The sequence below is a fragment of the Cyprinus carpio genome, chromosome B4, assembly GCF_018340385.1.
Source record: "Cyprinus carpio isolate SPL01 chromosome B4, ASM1834038v1, whole genome shotgun sequence".
NCBI classification, from domain to species: Eukaryota; Metazoa; Chordata; class Actinopteri; order Cypriniformes; family Cyprinidae; genus Cyprinus; species Cyprinus carpio.
Genome location: NC_056600.1, coordinates 16,392,660 through 16,409,121, shown reverse-complemented (window position 1 = coordinate 16,409,121; position 16,462 = coordinate 16,392,660). Strand labels below are relative to the sequence as shown.

The 16,462-nt window shown below is 36.2% G+C and overlaps 2 protein-coding genes across 2 annotated transcripts in view; one reads left to right on the top strand and one right to left on the bottom strand.

The window, feature by feature from the left end:
- LOC122137123 (liprin-alpha-2-like) overlaps positions 1–16,462 on the top strand; it is a 144,372-nt gene that overhangs the window by 87,429 nt on the left and 40,481 nt on the right.
- On the bottom strand, positions 7,960–9,512 carry LOC109103772 (E3 SUMO-protein ligase ZBED1-like). Its single transcript, XM_019117115.2, has 2 exons — positions 9,107–9,512; positions 7,960–8,769 (listed from the first exon to the last, which is right to left on the bottom strand). The coding sequence occupies exons 1-2, from the start codon at positions 9,490–9,492 to the stop codon at positions 8,097–8,099; spliced, it is 1,059 nt and encodes a 352-aa protein (XP_018972660.2). The 5' UTR covers positions 9,493–9,512; the 3' UTR covers positions 7,960–8,096.

The following is a 16,462-nucleotide window of genomic DNA, read 5'->3' as shown; positions in this document are numbered from 1 at the left end:
TTGTATCGTTATTCATAGTTTTTACATAAAAATCCATTAATTGTATAGTATTTTACATTAAAATTACATATATTAAACCATTTAACCAATTATACAATCTTTTTCTTTAAGTATTATTACTTTCTAAATGTTTGGCTTTTTATTACATTTCACAGTAAATACATATGTGACCCTTGACCACAAAACTAGTCTTAAGTAGCACAGGTATATGTGTAGCAAAATCCAAAAATACATTGTAAGGATAAAAATTATCAATTTGACTTTTATGGCAAAATCATTAGGATATTAAGTAAAGATATTGTGTACATTTTCTACCATAAATATATAAAAACTTAATTTTTGGTTTGTAATATGCATTGCTAAGAACTTCATTTGGACAAATTTTAAAGGCGATTTTCTCAATATTTAGATTTTTTTTTAACCCTTGGATTCCAGGTTTGTTATCTTTCCTAACAAACCATACACCAACGGAAAGCTTATTTATTCAGCTTTTAGATGTTGTATAATTTTCAATTTCAAAAAAATTGGACCCTTCTCACTGGTTTTGTGGTCCAGGGTCACATATCTGAGATAAATAAAGGAAAAACAATGCAATCATTGATGAGTGTTGTTTGTTTTAGCTATATCTTAATTGTTTAAAGCATATGATTATAATGAAGGTATACAGTATTAATTTGGCACAGGAATCCCAGGCTTCCAGTGGGCAGCCTGGCATCCTCGGGATACCTGGCTACAGCCAACTCACGAATACATCTGACTGGTGTCATTTACCCATAATGATTTCAACAGTACTGTTACAAAACATCTCAGCATCATTATGAAGTCAGTGCTGGCCATGCACATGCCCAGGGCTTCCTAATGCAGCATTAACGAGAAAACCTTAGGTAGATTATTTATTGATGAGATCAAACTCATCTGAGCAGATACATGTAGAAGTTCATAGTAAGATGTTGACCTTCTAACATTTTTTCATTGTGTGACTTGTCACATCATTTTAACCTGACACTTCACCTTCACATGAACCTCAGTCTTCATTAAAAAAAAAAAATCATAGCGGGATTCTGCTCCCCATGCGCTTGGCACCACTAAAAGTTCAGGGGTTTTATTGCCACCGCACATTCGAGGCAAAGGGACCGAGCGCATCCTGAGAGAGGAAGCCAAGGCTGGAGGGTGAATGTGTAGTTTTGGGATGTTTTACAGTCCCTCTGCCCTTTTGTCTGACAGAATCGTCAATCTGAGTTGTGCAATTCCCTCGATGAAGCATTCATGCTGGATTCCTCGAAGGCAGGAGTTGCTGAATAGAGAACGCTGACCTACTAGACTGATTTGAAGAAACCACAGACACTGACTGGAAGAATCATGCTCATTAATAGCCCAGATTTGGTCTTTAGCACTGTAAATTTTATCGTAGACACAGGATATGTGTTTTCTCGGAACGACTTCCTGGCAGCTTTGTGTGGGTATTTGTTTGTTTGCGAGTGTTGCGACTGTTTGTATACCTGAGATGTGGCGTGCTGTCTGAGCGTCTCGTCTCTGACTCCGCAGAAGAATGTGATTATGTTTTTCTGGCCTGCAGAGCATCTGCAGGAGGTTAATCCGCTCAAACACAGAGAAATCTCAGGCCTCAAACCACAGCACTTCTCTGACAGCTTTAGATGTGTTTGCATGCATATGAAGCAGTATTGAGAAGCTGCTTTGAAATGAACTAAACCACAGTCAAGCTACCCTTCTGAAAACATAGTCAGTAGCACTACAAGCTACTTACACCACTGTTCAAAAGTGTGTAAGATTATTTTGTTTTTTTCTTATGGCAAGAAGTCTGCATTTATGTAACCAAGAATACAGCAAAAACTGTATCATTTTGTTGTATTATTCCAATTTAAAATAACTGTTTTCAGTTGCAATACATGTTGGTGGCAAAGCTGAATTATCAGTCTTCAGTGTCACATGATCCTTCAGAAATCATTCTAATATTCTGATTGCTGCTGCCTAAAAACATTTAGAAATGTTAAAAACAGGTGTGCTGCATAATACTTGTTTAAGAATCCATGATAGATTTTTTTCAGGATTCTTTGATGAATAGAAAGTTCAAAAGGCCAACATTTATTTGAAATATAAATCTTTTATAACATTTACGCCTTTACGGTCACTTTTGGCACATCTTTATGCATTCTTGCTAAATAAAATATATAAATGAACAAAAAGTCTGTTCATTTTTTTTTCAAGTTTATTCATAAGTATTAGATCATTATTTATTATATCAGCAAGATTCATCTGGCACAAAATGTGATTAAGGTGTCATCAAACGTGAACACTGTATATTTTCACTTACACTTACAATTATTATTTTTGTATATATACAGTATATATATATAAATATGTAAAGAGCTATCTTTTGTAAAATAGTCTAGAACCAACTAAAAAGTAGAGCTATTGATTTTATTATTGATGAAAACCTGGTTATCAGTAAAACGGTGAACTGACAAAAAAAAAATCATAGTTTTATTTGCTTGTTGAAGGTAATCAACCTTGTTGAAGGGAATAAATCCAAAAAATCTTGTTCTGTCATTGTTCTGTCAAATTTTTGTTCCTTGTCTATTGGCATTTTAATTATAGAAAAAGGAATAGAAAAAGAGTATACTGTATTGTTCAAATCAGACCAATATAATTATGTACAATTGGGCATTATAGCCCAAGCCGATATTGTCACTGATATATAATTTTATCCATAGTTTCATTTCGAAATTACGTTTATGGTGATTATTATAATACAGCCACTTTATTCTACACCATATGCATTACTTTTGTAGATATATTTGTGGATATAGAGAATGGAAAGATAATAAATGCATGGTCATTTGTCTCTGCATGGCTTTATCCCAGCAGTCCCCTGTAATAGAGCAGACACAGAAGATCCATATTTTAGTGAACGCCAACCATGACAGAGGTTTGGATGTGCAGGCCGGCCTGCTTACAGTGTCCCAGCTAATAAACAAAAATGGTGAGGGAGAGAGAGAAGAAACGCTTCAGTGGTGCTGCAGATTTTTGTGTGCATTATATTTAAAGATATAGTTCACCCAAAAATGAACTCGTATGCAGTTATTTTTACAAGGAGCACACTGAAGAATCTGAACGCTTCTGCCAAGGCAAATATTTTTTCCGTTGTATGACTTCAGAAGACTTCGATTATAGTGCTTGAATCTCATGGACTACTTTATAGGGCTGGAAACATGCCCTAGACAGAAGTAGAAAAACAGATTAAAGTTAAAAACAGGGTGAAAATGTCAAGTTTCAAAAGCGCAAGTGAGCTGTGATGGGATGTGCCGCAAACTGCATGAGAAATCTAAATCTGGAGGAGCAAAGAGGTTCTAACAGGATTCCCAGCTGGAAAACAATACCTCCAAAAGCGCTAGAGATCTTCCTGATGGCACAAAGGGAATAAACCCTCCCGAAGACAGAAGATCCAATTCTGACATCTGCTGCCAAAAAACTGCTCCCTCAAAGCAAGTCGTGTCTTCGAAAATGATTATTCTAGTAGAATCAAAAACAGTGTTAAAAATAACTGGTGAGTTAGTGGTTTAATGGACTCCCAAATGGAGGCATCCGTACCGCTGTGATGCTGAATACTGCAGAACTCCTGTGGGGCTTGAAGCTCGTCTGAGTGTGTGAGTTTGTGAGGAAGTGATTTAGCATTTGCCGTATGTGATCATCAATTTCTTCTCCTATGAGCATGTGTTGATCCTTATAGTTTTCACTACAGATGGGTGTAAAGAATTACATGATAATGTGAGGATCATTGAAGTTATAAACAGCTTACTTTATTTCAGTGTTGTTGTTGTTGTTTTTAACAATTTGGTCACAGTTTATTTTAAGGTCCAATTCTCACCATTAACAAACTATTAACTATGACTTTTGCCTCAATAAATTCCTTATTTGCTGCTTATTAATAGTTAGTAAGGTAGTTTAGGTATTTCTTTAGGATTAGGGATGTAGAATATGGTCATGCAGAATATCTGCTTTATAAGTACTAATAAACAGCAAATATGTTAATAATAGACATGCTAAAACCCAATTAGTTATTAATGTTTGTTTGATTGTTTTTAACAAACATGGAGGAACATATTGTACAAAATTTAAAGATAGTTGACCCCAAAATGAAAACTGTATCATCATTTGTCATCTTGAAGTCATTCTTCATCTTTCATCTTTCTGTCCCTTCATTTAAAGTTCATTTCATTCTTTGACGCTTCAAAAAGTTCATAAAGGAATCTCAAGCATGCTACAGTTGAGCTTCCGTTTACCATATTGCATTGTTATATGTATGTTTTGATGAATGTTTATAGGTGAATAAAAGCCTAAATGTCTGTTCATCATGTAAAGCGTTTAAATTCATTTGCTAAAACTTTTAGTTTACTTAAGCATTTAATAGCCTGTTGAATGCAAATAAACCACGCGACAAGTGGTAAACAATAATGGAGATTTTTCGCAACAAGCAACACTTCGCTGGAATTTTGTTTGTACTCTAATGATAAAGTGTTCAAATTAAAATGGTTGTTTTTTTAATTTATTTATTATAGAATTTTTTTGCCACTGCAATCTCGACAGCTATAGGCATGAACTTTGCAGGTGTTATAAAAATAATATCCTGATTAAAATAAAGCAACCATAAAGCACAGCTTCCTAAACAGTATATCCAATAATGCCTTTAAGATGCCCACAGTGGTGAGAGTGAGTCAAAGACAGAGATGCTTTCTTTTGGATGGATGCTGAAGATGTTTTTTTTTTTTTTTTTTTGGTGAAAAATAATAGGATTCTCCCCTGTGCTTGGAGACCTTTAAGAAAATGCCAGAGATTCACAGAACCAGACATTACACTAATGCAAAGTGAGCACTTGCTTCAGGCCCCGACGCTCCCGTCTCTTACCTGCATGTGCATGTTCGTGTCTGTTTGTGTGCCAGAGTGTGTGTCTGTCTATCAGTGAACAAATCTGATTTAGCATTGCACCACTTTGCCTAATAGTGGGCATAACTCTAGGTGGCAAGACTGAGTCCGTCCTGACCTTTAAAACTTTATTGGCTTGGCGCAGTCTGGCAGAACACAGGCGAATTTTATTTACGGACCGTCTCGTCTCATGTGATGGCAAGCCGTTATCCACAGGGAACTTCCCAGTGTGTTACAATGGCTGCGACACTTTATTGCATTAAAACGCCTTCAATTTATGTTAGACTCTCATGACACGGGCCGTCCGAGTGCCAATCGCGGTCTATGGGAGAACAAGCTGGGCAAAGCAGATAAGCTTAAAGCACAACAAGAGGCCGTTAACGCAGACAAGAAATGTGGATCAGAGTGTATGTCAAATCCATGGATTAAACAACATTGTGAATATCATCTCAAGTCTTGACAACTTAATAAACAATGTGTGTGTGAAGCTTGTGAAGATGGGAGATGCAGATGTCAACGCTTTATCTTGATCAGCTGTTATTTTAGCCATGCAAGTTTTGACTTCATAGCATGGGCTTCATTTGTTAATATTTAATGGTTGTTGCTAAGGTAGCTGTCACTATTACTTGATTTGAACAAATCCCTTAAATATTAACTTTGTTTATTACATCATAAATGCACTTCATACATACAATGACTCAAATACATCTTTTTGATTTATGTTGTTCTGTATAAAAATATTTTTGGGAAGCATAAAGGCAAAAATGTCAGGATGAAACAAATCTCGTGAAGGAAAAAAAGTGTTATTAAAAGAAATAAATTCTTCAGAAGAAAACCTTGTAGTTTTGCAAAATCTTTTATTATTCCATAGGGAAAAATAACAGTGAAATGCTTCACTGCTTATTAATATTTAAAAAAAACTTTTGTCCACCAAATCATAGATATATAGTCTAACCAACATACAGGAAAATGCAGAAAAATAAATAGATAAAGCAGGAAATTATTTCATAGACAGAGGATACTTGTAATTGTATAACTTTTATTATATTATATTATATTATATTATATTATATTATATTATATTATATTATATTATTAGTACAGATAAACTTAATATTTGATTATTTTATATTTTTATGACAATGTAAGGTTAGTTGAGATTGTAAAATGCCATGTGGTGTGAATCCCAAAAAAAATAAAAAATGATAACTTAAGACCAATACAAAGAAAGGATTTTTAGAAATCTTGGCCAGCTAAAAAGTATAAAAATGAAAAGTATGAGCATGTACAGCACTCAATACTTAGTTGGGGCTCCTTTTGCCTGAATTACTGCAGCAATGCGGCGTGGCATGGAGTCGATCAGTCTGTGGCACTTCTCAGGTGTTATGAGAGCCCAGGTTGCTCTGATAGTGGCCTTCAGCTCTTCTGCATTGTTGGGTCTGACATATTGCGTCTTCCTCTTCACAATACCCTATAGATTTTCTATGGGGTTAAGGTCAGGCGAGTTTGCTGGCCAATTAAGAACAGGGATACCAGGTACTGGTAGCTTAGGCACTGTGTGCAGGTGCCAAGTCCTGTTGGAAAATGAAATCTGCATCTCCAAAAAGTTGGTCAGCAGCAGGAAGCATGAAGTGCTCTAAAACTTCCTGGTATACGGTTGTGTTGATCTTGGACTGTGGATCAGTGGACCAACAGCAGCAGATGACATGGCACCGCAAACCATCACTGACTGTGGAAACTTTACACTGGACCTCAAGAAATGTGGATTGTGTTTCTCTCCTCTCTCCCTCCAGACTCTGGGACCCTGATTTCCAAAGGAAATGCAAAATTTACTTTCATCAGAGAACATAACTTTGGACCACTCAGCAGCAGTCCAGTCCTTTTTGTCTTGAGACGCTTCTGACACTGTCTGTTGTTCAAGAGTGGCTTGACACAAGGAATGCGACAGCTGAAACCCATGTCTTGCATACGTCTGTGCGTAGTGGTTCTTGAAGCACTGACTCCAGTTGCAGTCTACTCTTTGTGAATCTCCCCCACATTTTTGAATGGGTTTTGTTTCACAATCCTCTCCAGGGTGCGGTTATCCCTATTGCTTGTACACTTTTTTTCTATCACATCTTTTTCTTCCCTTCGCCTCTCTATTAATGTGCTTGGACACAGAGCTCTGTGAACAGCCAGCCTCTTTTGCAATGACCTTTTGTGTCTTGCCCTCCTTGTGCAAGGTGTCAATGGTCGTCTTTTGGACAACTGTCAAGTCAGCAGTCTTCCCCATGATTGTGTAGCCTACAGAACTAGACTGAGAGACCATTTAAAGGCTTTGCAGGTGTTTTGAGTTAATTAGCTGATTAGAGTGTGGCACCGGGTGTCTTCAATATTGAACCTTTTCACAATATTCTAATTTTCTGAGATACTGAATTTGGGATTTTCCTTAGTTGTCAGTTATAAACATCAAAATTAAAAGAAATAAACATTTGAAATATTAGTCTGTGGGTAATGAATAAATATAGTATACAAGTTTCACTTTATGAATGGAATTAGTGAGATAAATCAACTATTTGATGATATTCTAATTATATGACCAGCACCTGTATATATATATATATATATATATATATATATATATATATTAATGCTGTCAATCGATCAAAAAAAAAGTAACTAATTAATCGCACAATTTTTAAAAAATTAATCGCGATTAATCCCAATTAAAAGACTGAAACTTTTTGGATATGTAAAATGTAAATAATTAATGTAAACTCAAGACAAAGAAACTATTTAAATTCAAAATATGATTGTTTATTGGAATTTTTGTTTAACTTGTAACACAGATTTTCTCATGTAAACAACATACCTGCAATAAACCATCAATATCCTCCAAATTAACTGTTGGCTTGAAAGCCATATTTATTTCAGAAATAAAAACACAGGCATGTAAGTGCCATTTGAATTTCAAAACAATCAATGCCAATAAAAAAAAAAATGATTTCCATGTTGAATTCTAAGTGGACTGCAAAAAAATTCCAAAGTATAGGCATTGCAAATATGGAAATTGGAAAATAATAATAATAAAGGAATGAATACAAACAATTGTACTCATTGTAACGTTGTATTGCTGAGAGTTGAGAACATTAATTATGAAGTAGAAACTATTTTGCTTAGTCCTCCTTTACATTCAGCCAGTTGCTGAGACAGACCAGTCTGTTGACATTATCAGGGGACAATGTGGCCCTTTTCTTTTGAATGATGTGACCTGAGAGTGAGAACAGTCTCTCACAAGGCACCGTTGTAGCAGGGGTTGACAGATACTTGCATGCTATTGGTGCCAGCCTTGCATGTGTTGCTTCTCTCTTTTTCCACCACTGTAGTGGACAACCCTCCATGTGCAATTTGGGCTCTGCTTTGTAGCGGTTAAGACACTGTTCTATGGACTCTTCCTCTTCATCTGACTCTGAATCAGAAGAAACCAGCAAGACGGAGATCCTTCTCTTCTTTGGTGGCTGTTGGTCTGTTGTCTTTTTAGACTCTTGTTTTCCAGGACTCTGTGCCATTAACAGCTTGCTTAGTGAAGCCCACACCTCATTCCTTTCATCTTTGGGAAGACACTTTAGGTCTTTAAACCTTGGGTCAATTGCAGTAGCGATCTTTAGCCATGTGAGATTAGTGCTGTCCTTCCTTTTAGATAGGTCTGAAGTAAAATCATTTTTGAATTTAACTACATAGGCTGGATCATCCTCTGTGGACTCCATAATTTTGAACAAGTGGCACAAGGCTGGCAATACCACTGAGCAGGAGATGTACTGCTCTCCTCCCAGCAGTTCAGTTACATATCTGCAATGGAAAGCACAAGATGTTGCTATTAAATGCAAAGAAACTAATTTTGTGCCAGTATGTAACATGTACACTTACACTCTCACACTCACTCATTCTCTCTCTCTCTCTCTCTCTCACACACACACACAAACACACACAATTGTATTTTATTTACATTACATTGTTCAACACCATATTTATTTCTTCTTCACCTTTTTAATAATGTTTTACACTAATCTTAACTTATTTTTTATTTTTGTTTTACGCAGCATGCCTTGGCAGCGGGCACACAGGCACACACAGATTGGGGGATAGTGAAAACAGACAAGAGACGGAGAAAATAATATTAATCTACCTGCAAGGTTCAAGTAGTTCCTCCAGCTTTTGCAGTTTGGCGAGCTCCTGTGTAGTCAACATGGCAACATTGCTCTTTTGCTGAGCCAGGGTAGTGGTCAGTGGAGATTTGTTTCGCTGAATTCGCTTGACCATCTCTAGGGTAGAATTCCATCTAGTCGTAACGTCCTGAACGAGAGATTCTTGTTTCTGTCCACATGCAACTTGCTGTTCCATTAGTTCGTGAGCGTTGGATGGACTATGCTTAAAGTGCCCAACAATCTTGCGACATTTAGCTAGGACACTTTCAAATCCACTGCCGTGAATGGAAACTGTGACAGTTCGTTGCAAAATGTGGGCCGTGCAGGGCAGGTGTTCAAATGGAAGTAGTCTCGCGGCAGCAACCATATTACGAGCACTGTCAGTGCCAAGTGTTCTTGTCCTCGATTTTCCATTCTCTTGCCACATCGAGAAAATGATCCGCAGATGCCTCAGCGTACTGTCGTTCCTCAGTTTTAGACACGGTTAGTGCGAATGAATGCAATTTCCATTCTTTATCAACGAAGTGTGCTGTGATGCCTAAGTAGTTGTCATTGCTCACAGAAGTCCAGTGGTCCCCTGTCAGTGCGATGTGTGTCGCTTGCTGTAACGTGTTCATCCTCCGTGCCTTCTCATCGTCATACAAAGTGTGTATTTTTGACATGATGGTTCCTCTTGAGGGCATATTGTATGAGGCGTCTCCGGATGCAGTTCTAATGATGTCCCGCAGTCCATCGTCATCTACTATGTTGATGGGTCGGCAGTTTTTAGCTATCCAAATAACCAAAGCATTCATTACCTTATCACTTACAGATCTTGTCATTTTACCACGAACGCACTCCTGCAATTTACATTGGCGAGGCCCCGTAGAAATGGTTTCGGTGGGGTGTTTTGCTTTTAAGTGATATGCCAAAGACGAATTACTTCTGTGGTAATTAAATTCGGCTTTGCAAAATGCACAGATTACTTTTGTTTTATCCACAGAACCATCCGGCAGAGTTTTATACTGAAACTTTCCGTCTAAAAGTCCTTCCTTGGTCTTATCCCATATTTCTTTGCACGTTGAACACACATGGGCCACAACCGGAAATAAAAAAAACTGCAACCGCGTTAATTGCGTTAATTTTTTTTTAACGCGTTAAATATTTCAAATTAATCGCATGCGTTAACGCGCTAATTTTGACAGCACTAATATATATATATAAATATATATATATATATATATATATATATAAAGGCATCTGTATTAAAGTTTTTCAGTCAAGAGTAAGGAGTGATTTTTCTCTTTTTTTTTGTTGTTTTATTAACATTAAAGGAATAGTTCACCCAAAAATAAAAATTCTGTTATCTTTCTGTGAAATCTGTCACAGTGTGGTTTTTTTATACCATCATTTACTCACTCAAAAGTTGTTTTAAACCTGAATGAGTTTCTTTCTTCTGCTGAACATAAATTCTATTTGAAGAGTGTGGAAAACCAAACCAAACTTCCATAGTATTTTTCCTACCTTCAAATTCAATGTGGACAAGCAACTGTTTGGTTACCCACATTCTTCAAAATATCTTCTTTTGTGTTCAGCACAAGAAAGAAATTAATACAGGATTGGGACAACATGTAATATTTAATTTTAGGGTGAAACATCCCTTTAATGACAATTGGCAGCATGTTTAATACTGTCCCTTTAAGAGCTGTGTGCATCTAATATACAGACCCACATCCGTTACTCTCTCAACTGTTTACTTTCATTTCAGACATATACATAAAGTGTATATTTATGTGGTTTGACAGTATTAGCGCAAAAGATAACTTAGTTCAGTAATCAGATGCTGTTTGACAGGTTTTTTAGTGCGTATGCTTCGGGTGTAGGCGCTCAGATGAACAGCATACAAAGTAAACGTTTAAATGGCAAGGCTTTAAAGCAGATGCAAATAATCTACTTTTGTGATTGCGAGTAAGTGCAGTGTCCCGTGAGACTAACTCTACCACTGAGTTAACACTGATGTGCATGTATGTCGCGTGGTGGCCTACAGTATATTGAGATTGAGACAGAGGCACCAGAACTATAACTGATTGAATGTGTGCTGTAGTACAATACTACGATATTTCTTCAAAAGCAGATCGTGGGGACATTTTTATCGTCCACGATCAAAAATCGTCATATTGCACACCCCTAATATATACACTTGGCACTTGGCATATGTCTTTTAAACTATTTTTTGGACACTCTTATTTGTCATTCTCTTTAGAAAATGCATAGCAAGGCTTGTGCACACACCTATAGCACCCTAGCATTACAGTGGTTGAGTTTTGCAGGGCAAAGAACTCGCAATGAATGTTTACCTGCATCTTGTATGACGATACATTAAACATGTTGTTTATCCAGTGCCTGGACAGGCTTTTGAATTTCATTATTATGTTCATGGTTCAGTAATTTGTCAACAATAATTTTATGTTTTAAGTTGTGTCTTTGGAAGGTAACACCATCGTTGGCTTCCTGGTGTGCAACTGTGTAAAATCAATTGGGCAGCATTTTTCAACTTAGCTCAGTGTGAGACCCATCTGCGCCTGGTTTGAGAAGAAAACACTTTCTCTGCCATCTCATTTTTCAATTGAGTCCTTTGTTCTAAAGTAGTGTAATAAAAAAAGTATCAATGTGGCCTGGCATCAAGAACCCAATAAAAAGGGCTGATTTTATAGACGGGCCTCTGTAGAGACTGACTGAGAGACAGAATAAAGTGAGGGCAAAGGTCATCCAAGTGCAAATGGCCATCGTTGCACCCACTGCACCTCTCATCCAAAAGAGAGAATTGCCTCTCCAAAAAAAGAAGAAGAAAACAAGTAATGTTTAGTTTAATGCTCTTTCTAAAGTGAGTCAGTTGACAGAATAGATTGCTGCTGATGAATATAAAGAATTATGAATATGAATATGCAGGATAATGTGGCTTGCTAGTTAGGTGTCTTTTTTATTTAATTGTATTTTTTTATTTTTGTTATAGCAATTTTGTGTGATTTTGTCATTTTTATTTTTGTTTCATTATTTAGCTTTATTATTTTTTTTTTTTCAGATTTAGTGATTTTAGTACTCAAACTTAAACACATTTTATTTAAATTTAAGGTTAAAGTATTGAAGTTAGTAGAAATACTGAAGTAAATAAACATTATTGTCTTTCTTAAAAAAAAAAAATGTTTAATGTGGTTTAATTTAGTGAAAATTGTTTTAAAGTAAGCCCTACTCCAAACACATTGCATTACACCAAATACACAAAATAAGGTTATTTTTAGCAGCATCATATGACCCCTTTAATGCATAGTCAAAACATGCTTTTCTGTTTGGCAGATAGTATATGCAATTTAAAAGAAAGGGACGTTTTTAATGGACAAATTATGCACATTTTGTGTATAAATAAGTCAACAGTATAACATTTTAGCTGTTCTCTAGTATAAAAATGGCCTTAAACAGACGCTGACCAGAAGCCACGACATGACTGTCCCTTTATTCTGTGGCACCATCATGTGAAAGTCATGGACGCAATTTCCATCTGCCCTTGTTGTTGTGTGGCTAAGCATTAAGATTCTGTTCTACTCTGCTTTATATCTGCACAGCATGGTGCAGTAGAGCAGGAAGAGAGGAGTTAAGCACGTACATCAGCCTGTGCCTGCTTTATCAGCTAAATTACGCTGCCTATCAGGTCTCGCCTTTGATTAGCTCCTCTTTAAATGATCCCCAGAAGGATTTCTCACTAGATGTGAACTGAGCTCTTCACAAGTGAAGATTCTTAAACCAATCACGATGGCTTTCTGCGTCTGCTTGTAGAGGTGATTTATGGGTACTTACACTGCTGTTTGGCCTTTTGTTTTATCTGCTTTATACAGAGACACTCGCCATGGTTATCTGATCTGACAGTTATTGTTTTCCGGTTTTGTCTCTTTCAAAGGCAGGCAGACTTTTATGGCAGATACGTATGTCAGGAGTTCATAAGCTCTGTTTCAAAACCTAGTGAGCTGCCTTGCTGTCTACTAACTACATAAGCAGCAGACTTTTAAGGGAGCATTCTAAATGGAACATCCTGTTGTTGATTTGGAACAGTCTACATAGTCAGCAACATTATGTGCCACTCAAATACTGTTCCTCACGGGAAACACACTGTGAATGTGACTTGCAATTGATTTCAGTAGATTTTGATGTTAGCATGTTGCTAAGCTAACTTTGGGTTCTGCTATATACAAATACAAAGATTTCACGTGCTTGTCCTCCGTCTTGTGTGAATTTTAATTTGAGTATGAGTTTGTCAATGTGCATGTTTATTACATATTTATAACACTGTCAATATGCGAACTGAGAAACAAAGCCTTCTGACACAGTGAATCATAGACTCTGCTGATTTTTAATGTCTTTTAAAGTTTCTTATGCTCATCAAGGCTGCATATATTTGATCAAAAATACAGAAACAAATCTAATTTTGTAAAATATTATTGCAAATTAAAAATAACTTTTTTCAGTTTTAGCTTTAAAATATCATTTACTCCTGTGACGCAAAGCTAAATTTTCAGCATCATTACTTCAGTCTTCAGTGTCACATGATCCTTCAGAAATCATTCTAATATGCTGATTAATAATCAATATTGGAAACAGTTGTGCTGCTTAGTATTTTTTGGGACCTGTAATAATTCATTTCAGGATTCTTTGATAAATAAAGAGTGAAAAAGTACAGTGTTTATTCAAAATAGAAATTTTGTGTTACTATATAAACTACTATTCAAAGGTTTGGGGTCAGTCAATTTATTGTTACTTTTTTATTTTAAGAAATTAATATTTTTATTCAGCAAGGATGTGTTAAATGGATGAAAAAAAGTATCACAGGTTCCAAAAAAAGCTTAACAGTTTCAAGACTGATAATAAATCAGCATATTAGAATGATTTTTTTGAAGGATCATTTGTCTCTTTTATATAGTAACGGTTGACAAAAGCTATACACACACACACACACACACACACACACACACACACACACACACACTGTATTGGATATGTTTTAAAGGTAAAAAAGGCCTTAGTAAAGGTTCTGTAGAAGAAGCTTGATCAGATGGGTTCTCCTTAAAAGTCAGCAACTTCAGACTCCATTCGTCTTGTTCATTGCTGCTATTCACAGCTGGTTAATGGGTGATGCATGGGCCGACATTTGCAGAATGTGTGTGTGTGTGTGCATGTGTGTTCTGCTGCCTGACTGCTCCACTAGATTGGTTTTAAATTGAGAATGTGTGACACTCATTATACAAGGGTGGGGCTGTGTTCTCATTCGCCCTCAGCTCTAGTGCCCTGCAATGCTGAGAATGGCTTTCTTGAATAACAAATGAAGCATATGTTTATGAATAAGTCAGAGATTTCATTTTATTTATTTTTTTACCATTAAAACAGAACATGACACATGTTCCAAAGGAGAAATATAAAGGTCAGAAACAAATAACTGACCTTTGTTTTGCATCGCAAAGGACTAAGATGGGCCTAATTGTCCCTTCTCCCCTCCTCTCACTATCATTGCTCTGTCCTTGTCACGCTTTTGTCTCCTGCTATTAAAGTGAAGTTAGCAAGCTGTGTTGTCACTGTGGGTTGCTGCTAGAGCATGCTGGGTTTTTTTCCTGAAAGGCAGCACAAAACACAAAACGTTTTATGTTCCACACAACCTGCTGCTTCCATTTTTTTTTCCTGATGTTTATCCCTAGATGCATCAAATTGATGTGATTTTTACATCTTATAATGGCAAAACCCACTGACACGATGATCAACAAATGATCAAACAAGTGTCATGCCTAAAAATCAAATGAAACGTGTTCTTTGTAGGTCTGTGGGATATCATCCAGTAGGTGAAAATCATTAGTGCAGTTGTTCAGAAATATATCTGCATACCTCTCATGCCCATTTGGCAAACAATGGGGGATTCGTTGTGTGCTAAAGTTTAATATTTAGGGTTAAGGGTTTGTAATATTAATAACGGTGCTTGCAAAGTATTGCATCAGTAGACGTTAATAACTTTCCTTCAGCGCTGTACTTATTCTTGATTTTATTTTAACTGTGGATCAACCAGAATAGCAGCTTCCTCTGTGCTTTCTAATGACTGTCACAAGGAGGACAGAATTAACCACCAGCATCCATGAGAAGAGCTAAATCCCTGGGCTGTAATTACCCCCTCTGCAGATCTATGGACGGCTCTAGATCCAAGTGTCGACCCCTCTCAGGTCTGCACCCAAAGGTCAGAGTAAATCAAGCCCAGCGGCCCCCCAAGCGCTTAGACCCTGGGTTCATACGGAGACACAAGCCATGGGACAGTGCTGGAGTGGGTCTGGGAGATCCTACTGATGGATTTATACAGGTTTAGCCTTAAACAGAGAGAGATACTTTATGCAAGACGGGTGCTGTCAGGGGACCATGTCTGCCGAGGGCCCGTGTTACAAATTGCCTTGGATTGAGAGGAATCAAGCGTTAGATTTTTCAGGCAATTAAAATAAATGATTAGAGTGTTAATTCAAAGTTGACTTTTACGCTCATAGCATCATGCTTGTTTAATTAAACAGTGAACTGTTGAATGCAGATCATCCCTTTAGAAAGAATATATATAGTTTCTACCACCACTGGCATTAATTAACAGTTAATTTGAGCTTATTATTCTCAGAGTGCTTTAATTGGAAATAGAATTGATGCTAACAACTTTTTTTTCATGGAAAAAATCTATTATATACATTTATAAGCTATTTCATTCTTACCCTATACCCTACAGGGTGATGTACTGAAAAAGTTAAATAAAAAAGCAGTTTTATATTACAAATGTATTACATTTAAAATGTATTAAATCATTATATGTAAAAAATATCATTGCTATTTTTTTCTGTACTGTTTTTTAATATTCAAAAAGGAAATGCAAGCATAGTTTATTATATTCTCTCTGAAATGTTTTGTGATTTATTTATTTACTATTAAAAGAGTATATAGATTTACTATTAAAATATCTGTCTCAGTGCTGTTACACTTGTGGCTGCAAAGCCAATATAAAGTCACTGAAGATCACTATTCAATGATGTAGATTAATTTTATAATAATGTCAACAGAGCCATAGACAATATATATATATATATATATATATATATATATATATATATATATATAAAAAAAAAAAACATCAACCATAACCTAAATTTCACTTTTTCTGGAGATTACAACTTCATCTGCACAGGAAGCAAGGGCTGTTACAAAGATCCTTGTTTGTATCCCTATATAGATGCTGACCTGTTTCTGTAAACAACCTTCAGAAAAAAAAAAAAAAAGGTTTGCTTCTTGAAGTGATGCTG

Excerpts from the sequence above, each read along its gene's own strand:
- LOC109103772 (XM_019117115.2), bottom strand. The coding sequence starts at position 9,492 with ATGGTTGCTGCCGCGAGACTACTTCCATTTGAACACCTGCCCTGCACG. Across the intron at positions 8,770-9,106 it reads GAACTACTTGAACCTTGCAG|ATATGTAACTGAACTGCTGG; the intron begins GTAGATTAATAT and ends TTTCCATTGCAG.